At 37.9% G+C, this 12,858-nt stretch overlaps 3 protein-coding genes across 5 annotated transcripts; all 3 read right to left on the bottom strand.

The window, feature by feature from the left end:
* Positions 481 to 4,773, bottom strand: LOC104717118 (AUGMIN subunit 8-like). Of its 3 annotated transcripts, none has more exons than XM_010434648.2 (7): positions 4,483 to 4,773; positions 1,745 to 3,254; positions 1,538 to 1,657; positions 1,343 to 1,459; positions 1,162 to 1,251; positions 955 to 1,062; positions 481 to 870 (listed from the first exon to the last, which is right to left on the bottom strand). In XM_010434648.2, exons 2-7 carry the CDS (start codon positions 3,131 to 3,133, stop codon positions 763 to 765), a joined length of 1,932 nt encoding a protein of 643 aa, XP_010432950.1. In that variant the 5' UTR covers positions 3,134 to 3,254; positions 4,483 to 4,773; the 3' UTR covers positions 481 to 762. The 3 variants fall into 3 exon arrangements, with proteins under 3 accessions (XP_010432950.1, XP_019086644.1, XP_019086645.1); XM_019231099.1 differs by lacking the exon at positions 4,483 to 4,773 and adding an exon at positions 3,372 to 3,868; XM_019231100.1 differs by lacking the exons at positions 481 to 870; positions 955 to 1,062; positions 1,162 to 1,251; positions 1,343 to 1,459 and having other exon boundaries at positions 1,583 to 1,669.
* Positions 6,979 to 10,627, bottom strand: LOC104717117 (uncharacterized protein Cbei_0202-like). Its single transcript, XM_010434647.2, has 13 exons — positions 10,249 to 10,627; positions 10,094 to 10,156; positions 9,564 to 10,025; positions 9,381 to 9,452; positions 9,163 to 9,288; positions 8,841 to 9,053; positions 8,662 to 8,709; positions 8,403 to 8,558; positions 8,157 to 8,318; positions 7,984 to 8,077; positions 7,770 to 7,888; positions 7,643 to 7,687; positions 6,979 to 7,559 (listed from the first exon to the last, which is right to left on the bottom strand). The coding sequence occupies exons 1-13, from the start codon at positions 10,582 to 10,584 to the stop codon at positions 7,326 to 7,328; spliced, it is 2,130 nt and encodes a 709-aa protein (XP_010432949.1). The 5' UTR covers positions 10,585 to 10,627; the 3' UTR covers positions 6,979 to 7,325.
* LOC104717116 lies at positions 11,189 to 12,126 on the bottom strand. Its single transcript, XM_010434646.1, has one exon. The coding sequence runs from the start codon at positions 11,947 to 11,949 to the stop codon at positions 11,479 to 11,481; it is 471 nt and encodes a 156-aa protein (XP_010432948.1). The 5' UTR covers positions 11,950 to 12,126; the 3' UTR covers positions 11,189 to 11,478.

The raw sequence follows: 12,858 nt of genomic DNA, 5'->3' as shown, positions 1-12,858 counted from the left end.
TGAGGCGACTCGTTAACGGAGAAGCCGCGCATGAGGACGTTGAAAAGGAAAACGTCAGGTCTTCTAACGGAGAGGAAAAGGTCGCGTGCGTAGTAAATGGCGCCGAGGTCTGAGAGTCGTTGGGTAAGCTTGGTGAGCAATGAGATATCGTTTCGGAAGCCATAAAGAATGATCTGAGCATGTGTTTGGGCAAGGTGAGATACAGAAGTTGATCTTTTGAAGAGATCAAGAAAGTTGTTTTTGCTTGCGACCGTTGTCTCGGCCGTGGCGGCCGATACGGTCCGTAGTAGCATTTGCCGTGTTTTGCCTTTTTTCAAAGAACACGACACAACATCAAATTTAAAACATTAGTATTATTTTATAACTTAATATTTTTGATCGTGTCAAGTGTCAACTGTTAAGTATAAGCAACTCGAGAACCAATTTTAACATCAGTTTTATTATTTAGGTGAAGAGGAGATACGATTATGTTTTTGTTAGTGATTTCTAAACTCTATATACTGTAATAAAAACCCACATCAGAGATTACAAGTGAACAATTAAATTTCCTGTTCTTATATATCCTAAGACTTTCGAACTCGTGATCTTTCACTTCCTTTTTCTCTTCCTACGCTACTGTTTCATACCCAAAAACGAAGAAGAAAACTTCAACAAGCAAAGATCAAAAAAGGATCTCGACAAGAGAAATGTTGGCATCAAAGAGCAATTTACAGGTGATTCAGTGTTGAACGTGTAGTAACTGTAAGCTTTTGTTATTCATCATCATGGCCATGGAAATTTGCTTAATGGCAACAATGGAGGAGTCTCCACTGCATTTTCTCCTTCTCGCTTAGTTTGTATCAGATGAGTCCTCAGACTACACTCTTCTATCTGTTCCATGCGATCATATCTCGGTTTAAATTCAATTTATCACAATCAGTTTTTCATTAAATTATTGGATTTTTTCTTGGTTACCTGCATGATCGCGGTTGCGGCCAGAAGATCTTCGCATTTTCCTTGCATAGAACTCTCTTTTGTAACTACAGCAGCTAGTTCGGTGACCATTTTGTTCATCTCCTCCACCTGCGAATACAAATCATAAAGAGCAATGCACCCGCTTGAGAGTTATGTCAAGACGATAGATTTGCAAAAAAAAAAACAGATTTTTATAGAAGGTCTCACCTTTGAGAGTAAAGAACAAATGGACGATCCCATAGCCTGCATTACATCGAGGGCCGAGGACATAGCTGTTTTCAAAGATTCGACGTCCGCCTGTAGTAAGAGAAGTTATAAATGATAACTATTATTCTTGATCTTCTAAACTTAAGTTTCCATGAGTGTTCGCAGAAGTAAGAATATATACTTTTGTTCCTCCAGTCGCTGGAAGTCGGAGAGTATTTGCTTCTAAATCTGCAATGGCTCCAACTAAAGAACTAACATGGTCTCTTTCAAGTGTGGCCCAATCTTCAAGGCTCGCCATCTGTGGACATATTTATGCATAAGCATTGGATGATCTGATAAATGCAAAGCCAGTATATAACGTAGAGAGAGAACCTACCTGATTGTTTAATAGTGAGTTGAGTTTGATCTCTAGATTTAGCTGTTGTAAGCCAATCCTTTGCCTAGTCACATCATCCTGTAGTTCTGATATCGCATGCCACACATTGAATAAGGTTTCCTGAAGTCAAAACTTCAATTTTCAGACGTCTTTAGATCAATCAGTTGAAGCAACGGTCATGTTAGAGAGGACGGAAATGTTATATACCTCGGAAGTTAATCTTTGAATATACATTACAGATTCAGCTCGTGCAATTGCAAACCGCCACTGTAAGTATCTATTGTGGAGCAGGCGCAGTTGATGAACATCTTCGATGTAGCTTGCTTTTTTGCCTTTCTTGACATCCGTGATGAAGCTGAGCACTGAAGTTGTGGTACTGGATTGTGTGGAAGTGCTGGTTTGTCTTATCCGTGAAGGACTTACCCCTCTTGAAGGTGGAGTTGATGGTCGAGCAAAACAGGAGGTATTTGTGCCACGCGAAGGAATTAACCCTCTCGAAGGACTTAAACCTCTTGTAGGACTCAATCCTCTTGAAGGGCTTATTCCTCTCGCTGGACTCACTCCTCTCGAAGTACTCATGCCTCTAGAAAGAGACGATGAAGACGAAAACGATGTTCTACTTGGTGAAGCTGGGCGAGATCCAGGAGCAGACAATGGATGCAACCTAGCTACAGCCGTTGCTAAGGTTTCTCTATCTAACGACCCTGAAGACAAAAGTCTTTGATCCCCAGAAGATCGAGCTATGTTATTATCTTCCGACTTTGTTGGAGACAACAATCCACCATTACTAGATGTGTTACTCGAAGTTTTATGCAAAGGTCTCGAACTGCTGGACAAAGGTAGTGACATTCTTCTAAGAGACGGCCCCATTCCAGGCCCTGAAGTTGGTAGACCCCTTGAAGCCTTATCCCCAAGATCCAAGCTTCTGTTCAAGGAATTCGAAGTGATCTTTCCACCAATTCTACTAGGCCACCGATGCTGTTCTATCAACCGACTATGAGGACCATCTGAAGGTTTCGAGTTCTCTGAAAGATCAGACACATTATTCTTCCCTTTCAATGGACTTCTTTTCCTCTCTGGCGTAGGTTTCCTTGATACAGGGGTCGTTTCAGCCTTCTGCTTTTGAGCTATATTCGAAGAAGGTCTCAATGTCCGATCAACCGAAGAACTACTAACTGGTTTCTCCTTTTTACTAACAGGGACAGAAACCGAATCCGACTGAAACGAAACACTGAGGCTTCTCATAGTGGAAGGCCATAAGCTTTCAGGCAAACGACCTGTAGAGAGCCTCCTAGATGAAGCTGGTAAGTCTATAGACAAGTCACGTATCGGTGTGGAGGGACTAGTAGGAGAAGGAGGTGTTGAAGGACGCTTCCTCTCTGCTGAAACTGCTCTTTTCGCAACCACGGATTGAGAGCTTGAAGACACGGTTGGCCTTGTGACGCTTGGGGAAGGGCATCGCCCCGTTTTGGTTGGCGTAGGTGATCTGTATCTTGAACTGAACTCAGACGTTCGAGGACGGCGACTGACAGGAACTGCATTATTCTTCTCTGATGGAACAAGACGCCGCCTTGTAGTATCTGTAGCTACGTCCATTCAAGCTCACAAAACCAAACTTGCATTGATTGGATTTAGCAGTTCATGCCTCTCGTTTAGTTATGCATTCGAGCTAAACAATTAAAAAAGCTCCAGTTGCTGTAAAAGCAGTCCCTTTATTCTGCAAGAAAACCAAAACACAGGAGAAAAGGTAAGATACCTCACAGATAGGCCATGCGAAGAAAAGAGCAAAGAATAATAAACCAGCCCAGATAAACAAAAGTAAAAAAGATTCTACCTTTACAACAGAAACCCATATCAAGACTCCAACATGGATTATCCAATTCAAAAAGGGTAACAAACTAAGAAACAAAAGCAGAACCAAATGCAAACTAGAAAACCAAGAAGGTGCTGAGAACTAACAATGGAAAGGGATAAGAAAGTTTGAAAAAAAAACAGTGGTCAACCAAGAGAGAAAGGTGGGTCAAGTTCTAACTAGTTAGTTGCAGATTCACAACATCAGGGGATATTTTTTTTATTAAATCGAAAATGAAACAGAGGAAGAATCTTTTGCAGTGTCTTTGTCATGGCAGTGCCATGGTGAGATATGTGCTGGAAAATTAAATGGTGTGATATAGGTTCAATCTCTAAAGAGACCAAAACTTCATCTTCTTTCCATCAACATCACAACACCTCAAAAGAAACTCCCTTTTATCACAACACCTTCCAAACAGTAAACTTACTAAATTTAAGCAGCTAGAGATTTTAATAAAACTAGTTAGTGTCACATTGTAATGATTTTTAGTAAGTAGTAGTAGTAGTTTAAGAAACACATTTAACCAATTAGCAAAAATGGACAATTGACAGATAATTTTGGTGTTTTCTCCAGATAAGGGACCACGTGGATTGAAGAATCAAGAACCAGTGCCCACTCTCCGAGAGCAAATCACCGGGTGTGATTGATTGATTGATGAAATTGAGAAAAGTTTTATCGAGAAAGTGAAGGATGAAGGGAGAGAAACAATGGGAAGGATTGAAAAAACAAAACACAAACTTTTTCTGGTTCTGAGTGGAAACAATGAGATGGTTCTGACGAAGAATCCAAAAGTGAAATTTGTCAGATACTGACACGACCTGTGTCTCTCTATGACACAGACTCGTTTATTCGATCATCAAAATTTAGTAACTTTTATGAAAAATTAGAAATTAGAATCAAAACCAAAGTCATTTCCTTTTTTTATTTCTAACAAAATCAATCTCAGATCGCAGTAATTAGGTATTACCCAGAAACTCTAGGGTTCTTCCGATTTTGTTTAAAAAATAATCAAAATTGGGATTGTTACACACAAATGTAGAAGCTAAAGTTTAGAGATCCGATGAATCTGAGGTCGGAAAATTAAAAATCTTACCCGTAAGGATACGAAAAAGGTTCCCGTGATAGGCTTCGAGATCACAATTGGGATATACGAACGCGATCGGAATTGATTAACACCACCGTCAACAAAAAGTTTCGCCGATAATGAAGAATGGTCGTGTGGATTAAAATATATTTCTATAAAAAAAAAAAAAAGCAAACGCCGGAGATAGAATTGTTCGGACGATTCAGGGAGAGAGATTTGGGTGCCAGAGAGAGAGAGAGAGAGAGAGAGATCAAAGAGAGAGAAAGAGATTAAAGAGAAAGAGAGAGATCAAAGAGAGAGAAAGAGGGCGTTATTTTCGCGCCACCTAATTTTGATATTAAAGAGTCTTTATTTATTTATTTTATAGCCTTTTTGCTCGTAGATGTCATTACAACTATACATTGACAAAAGTAACATTGTTGTTATAGATAGATTGGAGCTTTTGAGTTGCGACTAATGTTTGAGTTTTCGAGTTCTGTCCGGTTTGATAATTTTAGAAATAACAAAACCGATTTAGTTGTTTTTCCATTTTGAGTAAACCATTATCTAAATTGAACCGGAATTCTTCTTCTTTTTTTTTTTTATCTACCTAAGTACCAATAGAAATTAGTTTAATCATATGCATAAAAGAGAATAAAAAATAATATTTGAAATGGATCGAGACAAAACGTGACAAGTTTATGGCAACTGAACTGATTGCTTTGAGTTGTTTCTTTTTTAACACTTTTGAAAAAAAAATAATAATAATAATACGAAAATTGGCATTTTACACCGAAAGCTTAGGTTTACTTTTCCCACCCAACCTTACCTATATTCATAAGGAAGAAGCTCTTAGACATCATGGAGACATGGACTCTAAAATATATAGGGATATATTGAAAATACTTTATTATACTTAGAAGAAATGGAAATTCGATGGTTACCCCATGATATGTGTTTGGTCATTCTCTTCTACCTATTTTTTTATTTTATTTTATTTTTGTCTTTTCTTCTTCTACTTGTGAAAATAATATTTACCAAACACATACGATGGCTAATCCCTAACTAAAGTTTCATTTTCTTGTTATCTCTTCTTTTATTTGCTTATCAATCGATTTCAGTATTTTGGTCGAGTCTAGTCATCGACGAGGACTTTAAACTACTAACATAGAACATATACCTAATAGGCTAATAAACTAATCCATTTTAAAACTAGAACCATGGGAATAAAACCCATTTTTTAAATTAAGAAGAAAGGTTTGCTCGCACATGAGATGATTTGGACATATCATATGATCTTAAGCTTTCTATGGACCTTTGTCTTTCTTTCTTTTGTTTGTCTCCTTACCTTGTGGAGTCTTCAACTTTACTTCCACTTGGGAGTTCTCTGAATTTAATATTAGTATTACAAATTCATCTTTCCTTCTCACTTCTGTATTACTATATATGTTAAGATATATTTTGTTTTATGTTCTTTTATATTTGCTACACATGTACGTCCTGCCAATTTTTTTAATTCATTGAACCTAGCACACATTTCTGTGTTGACATATATCTACTCGTCTAGTCTCCCGTGGTCCGTTCAAGGATTCAATTTGGCTTGCTAGAAGCCTTATGAAGATTAACGTTTCCTACTTTTATCCCATATATATATGATCAACCAAACTTTTACCTTCTTCAAAAGGGTAAAAGAAGATCAATCTATACATGTTGTCTACATCATGGAGATTAAACTTGTTGGTAGGACTATTAAGTTTCCGGACAAAATAACTATCGACTTGAGATCATATGATATGCCCGACATATATATGTAATTGAATCTAACGTGTTAAATTATTTTGTTTACCGACATATTTTTTTGTTATGTTTCAGAACAATATGAGTATATATCTATCAGATTCTTGTGTGTACAAGTGTACTCGAGATAGAAAGAAAACAAAAGAAGTCAATTATACCTTTTGCATAAGTACTAACTGTACTAAATAGCAATACATTTTTATCAATATTATTGTTATAAAGCTACTATTATAATCCGCTACGTATTATTAGGTAAGAAGAAATTGAAGATAATTCTTTGCGTCTTGGTGTGATTAATTATAATAAGCAAGAGCCTAATGATGGGGATTCACGTGCTTAGCACAATTATATTGACCACACTAGAAACTAGAGTTATTATTTGTGTCATCATATGTCTTCGCAATGTGTTTTAGCTTGTCTAAAGCTTGTCGTTTTCTTGTTTTCTACACTTATCTATTAGGCGGCGTAGTTTCCTCGATCAAGTTGTCGTTGTTACCGTTGTCTTTCCTTTCCTCTATCAAATGGCATTTTTTAACAATTTGTGCGAAACATGCGTCTTATGAAATAACACATGTCGTCATTGTCTTTGCTGAGTAAAAACTTTAATGTTATCTTTTGGCTGAAAATGTGATTGATAATGGTCTAAGGTGGAGTAATAACGACTTGATATCAGGCTTGGTGGTACTCGGAACCTCAAAACTCTAAACAAAAACGAAGGACACAAGACTCGACCTAGAAGCCATCTATACTTCCAATAAACAATGATGAAGTTAAATATCATAATAGTACCGACAAAAAGAAATCATAAGAATAAAAAAATTGTCACTGACATTTCACACTAAGTTTGCTGATTTTTTAACTAAAACTTCGGCAAAATTTTCTTCTAGCTCCGGATGATTCTCGCTTCTGATCTGAATTTTTGTATAAATACTTAGGCTTTGGTACAACAACAACCGAATCCGAGGACGAAGCAGTCCCCATTGATGTTCTTTTTACCTCGACACAAGGGCAGAAAAGAACATAAGGATGGAGGAAAGTTTTGACAGTCTTCTTCATCATCCTTATCAGCATCATCATCAATACTTTACAAGTCCAGCACCTTGAGCCTTTCCAATAACTGACTCTACGGTTCCATCAAAGAGATCAAAGCTTTTCGCAACAGCAAAACCCGAAAACATACCATCCACTGCAGCACTTACAATCCCACCAGCATAACCAGCTCCTTCACCAACTGGGTATAGACCTTTCAAGCTCGTGCTTTCGTAGGTCTCATTGCTTCGAGGTATCCGGACAGGGGAGCTTGTTCTTGTCTGGTTTAACAAAGTTGAAACATCGTTGTTATCTCTGGTCTGAAGAGTAGACTGATTCAGGACAAGGAAGATATGTAATATACCTCTACGCCATGGAGGAGTGCTTCCTCTGAGATAAATCCCGGTAACTGAAAGTTCAAAAGTTTAGAGACAAACAGAAAGCTACGGATTCGTTTACAAAATGTAGTGATGAGGAAATATTGAAACAACCTCTTTCTCAAACATAGAGATAGACTGTCGCAGAGCCTCCGTGATATTAGCAGGAAACAATTCATGCAGATTTGCTGACTTCACTCCTAATCTATAGCTTGACGGAGGTAAAGGTGTTTCTGTTTTAAAGCACAAGAACATCCAAAAGCATCAAAAACGAACAGTTAGAACAAAAAGATACGAATTGAGTATGAAACAAATATTATTTATCTACCAGATAACTTGTTTTGCAGGAAATCAGTAACTCTCTGTACAGGAACTGTGAAATCACCACCACCCATAATAGCTGCTCTTCTTTCAAACTCTCTCTAGAAAAAAAAAAAAAAGGAGATATATCAAATATGACTCATAAAGAGTATTAATAGTAATCCACGTTCAGATTGATACCTGAAACTCAATTCCAGCTAAGGGTCCATTAAGATTGAGGAGATCAAAGTCTTTGGCTGAGACTGTGACGACGAGTGCAGCATTGGCCCATTTGGATGAACGACGAGAAAATGACATGCCATTGATGCAGAGTTCTGTTGGGTTTGTGCTGGTGAGAACAACCTGAATATACACAGAAACAGGCTTATTCATGATAAATCGAAAAGAAGATTAAAAACAGCAAGACACTCTTTGAGGACATTGTACCTGACCACCAGGACACATGCAGAAGGAGTAGCAACTACGTTTTGATGAAGACTGCGAGAGATCCTCAGCCTTATCATTCACATACTGAACAACCTTGTAATCCGCCACTGGTACTTTACCTCGTCCTTTAAGAACTTCACTAGCCATACTTGAGTACTGGAAATAGGTGTTTTATATACCAGTCAAGACTTGAACAACGATAAGGTACAACAAACTCATGGGATGATATACTGTATGGTGTTAAGATAATGGAACCGACCTGTATATGGTTGATTAGCTCCTGAGGATGCTCAATGCGCAAACCAACCTGGTCCACACAAACCGGTAGAAATTAAATAATAATACCAAGCCAGGGAAGAGAAAGTATCCAGCTATATTGATTCAAATTGGATATACTAAAAAACAACACACTCAACAACATATAAACAAGGAACTTACAGCAAAATCTTTTGGGGTCAATTCAACATTACGAGAATGAAGCATCTCATATGTGTCACGCGCTGAGTGACCGACTGCAAGAACAACTGCATCAAACTTTAGATTCTGGGATGTACTATGCAATTGTTCTGCTGAATCTGAAACCCTGACTCCAACAACACGAGAATCGTCTACCAGAAGATCATCTACCCGAGTTCCAAACTTGATAGTCACCTAATTAAGCATATGGAATTAAAGAGGATGCTCAGAGGACAAAAAAAATAGACCAAAAGCATCAAAAAGTAATAGAGAAACTTAGATCAATCTCTCATCTTAAACTTACTCCCGCACTTTGAAGATAATGTCTGAAGTTACGGAGTAACGGAACTAGCTTATCTGTTCCTAGATGAGGCTTTCCATTGACCAATATATTATCAGGAGCTCCAAAGCGAACCAACGTTTTCAACACCTGTAACAATTGAAGTGATGGTCACAATTTCTTCATTTGTACTCAAACATGAACTGCTTTTATTTAACAATTGGTAGTCTCAAAAAACTAACCGCTAAAACGGTGGCGCTGTTCTTTCCTATACGAGTAACAAGCTTTCCATCGCTCCACGTACCTGCACCACCCTGCGATGCATAAGTGCTAAATATGACTTTGACAATAACATACAAAAACAGAAAACTAGCAAAAGACTAAAGTACTTATGATACGTTTAGTTGAAGAGAAGGCTTTTAAACCTCGCCAAAGCAGAAATTACTCTCCATATCCAAAATCTTACGAACAACCAAAGCGCCTATATCACGTCCTCTTTCTTCCACTGCTTGCCCTCTTTCAATCAATGTCACATCTGCACCAAACTCCGCAAGAACAAGAGCTGCAAACAAACCAGACGGACCACCACCAACAATTGCAATTTTCGGTTTGCTTCTTCCTCCTCCTCCATGTTTGTGTGGAGCTCCAGAGCCATTGATAATCTGAGGTTCATATTCTCCGGATGATGATGTCTCACTGTTGCTCTTTTTACAGTCATTCACCACACTGATTAAGTCACCTGAAACACTCTTCTCGGTAGGCACATGTTCAATAAGCCCAATCTTAGGCTCTAACCGGAAAATGAAATCATGAGCACGAGGCTCTAACTCAAGAAGCGTCTTCACATCCAAATCCACAGTATACACAAACTTGGCTTCTTTCAGAATCTAAACAAAAAAAGATGAAACCTTCACTCACTTGAACCATAATACATAAATTAATAACTGAAACCTACCTTCCTAGCGTCAAAAGATTTCCTAATCACTGAGAATGCTTCTTCAGGCAGCATTGAAGCAACCTGGAACCCCCAATTTATCAAAATCACAGATAAGCATCCAATTTCATCACACCCATAAGATAAAGTTTCGAACTTTTCACCGGAAAACTCACCGGGAACTCAATAACTTTAGCGATGGCTTGAAGCAAACCTTCTGAAATCCCAAGAAAATCCTTTCCAGGGTCATCTCCGACAGGAACACCGAGCTTAGAGAGACGCCAAACACCTTCGAGCTTGTTCTTAACCTTAGCCACAGCTTCCTTCTGCTCTGTCCTCAGCTTCTTCCTCTCAGAAGGGTATCTCCGCTTCCCGGTTCGCTTCGCAGCACAGAGAATCCGGTGTGTTTGGAGACGAGGATAAGAGAGTACCGGTCTAGAATACGGAATTCGCAGTTCATGGCTCGATGAGAGAAATGAAGAACTGATGAAATTTGTTTGCGAGAGAGACATTGTGAAGTGAGAGCTCTCAAACTAAAAAAGCTCGTCTTTGTGCCCAAAGACTTTATCCTATCATTTCAAATTGAATCGACTCAAACCCGGCTTATACCATTGATGTCCAATCCGGTTCGGTTCGGTTCGATTTGATTTTGATTTGGTCCCATCACTTGTGTACACATTTCTGAATCCAAACTCCAAATTTCTTGGATCAATAATGTTCTTTTTTCGAAAACATATAAAAAATTATCCAAATTACGTGTGTGGATATTCTCCAAACACAAATTAAAAAAAAAAAAAAAAAAAAGGAGTTTCTGTATCAATCATCATGAAGAATATGGAAGCAACTATTTTTGATTTCATTATCACCACGTTGTTGAGTGAACAAGTGAAGTGACCCATTTGCAGATGCCAGCATTTCGAACTCAACAATCCAATATAACTTGGCTTGTTTGTCAAGTTAAGGAACCTCCAATTGTGTTAGCCCTAAAATTGAAGGCTTCGAATCAGAATTATATTACCAAACTAGTTATAGATTATATACAAAAAATACATAAATGTAATGAACCTTAAATGTTGATCTACCCTAGAAAAACTGCATTATATGCAAGTACCACGCTAAAACATCTCAAACTATACCCCTTTTGTAACAAACATTCTCTCTTGATTTTAAAACAAACCTAAAAAATCATGCCAACCTTTTGGGGGTTTGGGGTTTGAGGTAAACCTTCGGTAATGTGGTAAAAGGTGTAAAATAGTTTTTTTGTTGAATCTACAAATCTATCTGTATAAGATACAAAACAAAAACAGCAAATTTTCCCATGTTGTGAAGAGGCTAAGAATCTGATTAGCATCTCCGTCCTGATGCTCTCTATGGCAAGATCCCTTTATATGTCAAAACATATACGATCATGAGCCCATAGAAATGGCTAGTGGCATCTCACTTTCATGTGAAGCGATAGTAGAATTGCTGGAGGTTGACATTCGTTTTTTCGATTGATTCCCTTCAATAGACACAAGAACTTGGACTTGTGGGTGAGCTATTGTCTCTGGCTCATCAGCAGGAGGCTCTAAAGATTGCTCAGGAGGGTCAACATCCCGTGGCTGGGGTTCTCCATTCCCGTTGTTATTGTTACCACCCGATCCAATGACCATTCTAAACCCAAATGTGCGTGAAATAATGCGGTATGCAAAGGTTAGGATCCAAAAGAACCAAGGGAGACAAACGAAGACAATGCCAAGGTAGGAGAGCCAAATTGGAGGGTAAGGAAGGACTGTGTATGCAATGAGACAACCGCCTCCAACCGCGATTGATAGAAAAAGAAATAAGGTAATGAGACAGATGAACGCCTGCCCCGCCCGTGGATCTGGCACAGGCATTGTGATTCTGAGGAAGGATCGATCTCAAAGATGATCAAGGATCTCACGGGACGCTTAAAGGTACTATATCATCCTCCATTTACAAATTGCTCTTTCTTCTTCTTCCTTCAATTCTTTTTTTTTCTTGGTTTTGTTATAATGATGTTGATAGGTTGAAACAAGAATAAACAGAACAAATCCCTCACACACACACAAAAAAAAGAGCGATTAAGAAAAAGAAAAACACAAGAGGGTATTTCTGTTTTGTTTGTATGTGTGACTTATAATTTGACAAGAATAGTCATTTATTTTCCTCCATTTGTCATTCCATAGGAGAGGGACGTCCGTAGATACAGGACTTATAACACTGAATATCGTTAGATCACAATCTTAAACTTGTTATACCAAAACTTTTACAATCTTAGTTAATTATAATGAAGATGTACGCTCTCATGCATGCACGGTTTTCAAACTTATTCCAAAATAATATAATATTTGTAAAATTAACCTTAGTACTGTATATTGTCAAAGAGGTTGTACCAATATAGAATTATACTATATGATTGCATGATGTATATATAGACGTCATCATTGTCCGTACACCGTACTCTAATGAAGTCGTGTATGCCAAGTTACTCGCAAAAGAAAAAACATGCATAGTTAGGCAAATAAATTGGTTTGGGACTTCTTTAGATGTCGGTTAACCAAAATTTGGGACATAAAAGTAGAGAAACCAAACAAAAAGGATTAATATCCTGTTATTTCATAATAAAACACGCCTTATACGAGAATTTTTAAGACGATAGCATGCATTTCTATGTTCTGATTTCTGAATGCATATACACAAAAATGGACAACAAAAAATAGTGTAGTATATAGTTCTGAAGATTTGTTAACTTATTAACTATGTCACTAAGTAAATATGGGACG

This window comes from Camelina sativa, chromosome 10 (genome assembly GCF_000633955.1).
Source record: "Camelina sativa cultivar DH55 chromosome 10, Cs, whole genome shotgun sequence".
Lineage (NCBI taxonomy): Eukaryota > Viridiplantae > Streptophyta > Magnoliopsida > Brassicales > Brassicaceae > Camelina > Camelina sativa.
This window is presented reverse-complemented; position numbering and strand designations above follow the sequence as displayed.

Excerpts from the sequence above, each read along its gene's own strand:
- LOC104717118 (XM_010434648.2), bottom strand. The coding sequence starts at position 3,133 with ATGGACGTAGCTACAGATACTACAAGGCGGCGTCTTGTTCCATCAGAG. Across the intron at positions 1,252-1,342 it reads CAGCGACTGGAGGAACAAAA|GCGGACGTCGAATCTTTGAA; the intron begins GTATATATTCTT and ends CTCTTACTACAG. Across the intron at positions 871-954 it reads CCGCAACCGCGATCATGCAG|ATAGAAGAGTGTAGTCTGAG; the intron begins GTAACCAAGAAA and ends CGCATGGAACAG.
- LOC104717117 (XM_010434647.2), bottom strand. The coding sequence starts at position 10,584 with ATGTCTCTCTCGCAAACAAATTTCATCAGTTCTTCATTTCTCTCATCG. Across the intron at positions 9,453-9,563 it reads GTAATTTCTGCTTTGGCGAG|GGTGGTGCAGGTACGTGGAG; the intron begins GTTTAAAAGCCT and ends TATGCATCGCAG. Across the intron at positions 8,710-8,840 it reads TGACCCCAAAAGATTTTGCT|GTTGGTTTGCGCATTGAGCA; the intron begins GTAAGTTCCTTG and ends TGTGTGGACCAG.
- LOC104717116 (XM_010434646.1), bottom strand. The coding sequence starts at position 11,949 with ATGCCTGTGCCAGATCCACGGGCGGGGCAGGCGTTCATCTGTCTCATT.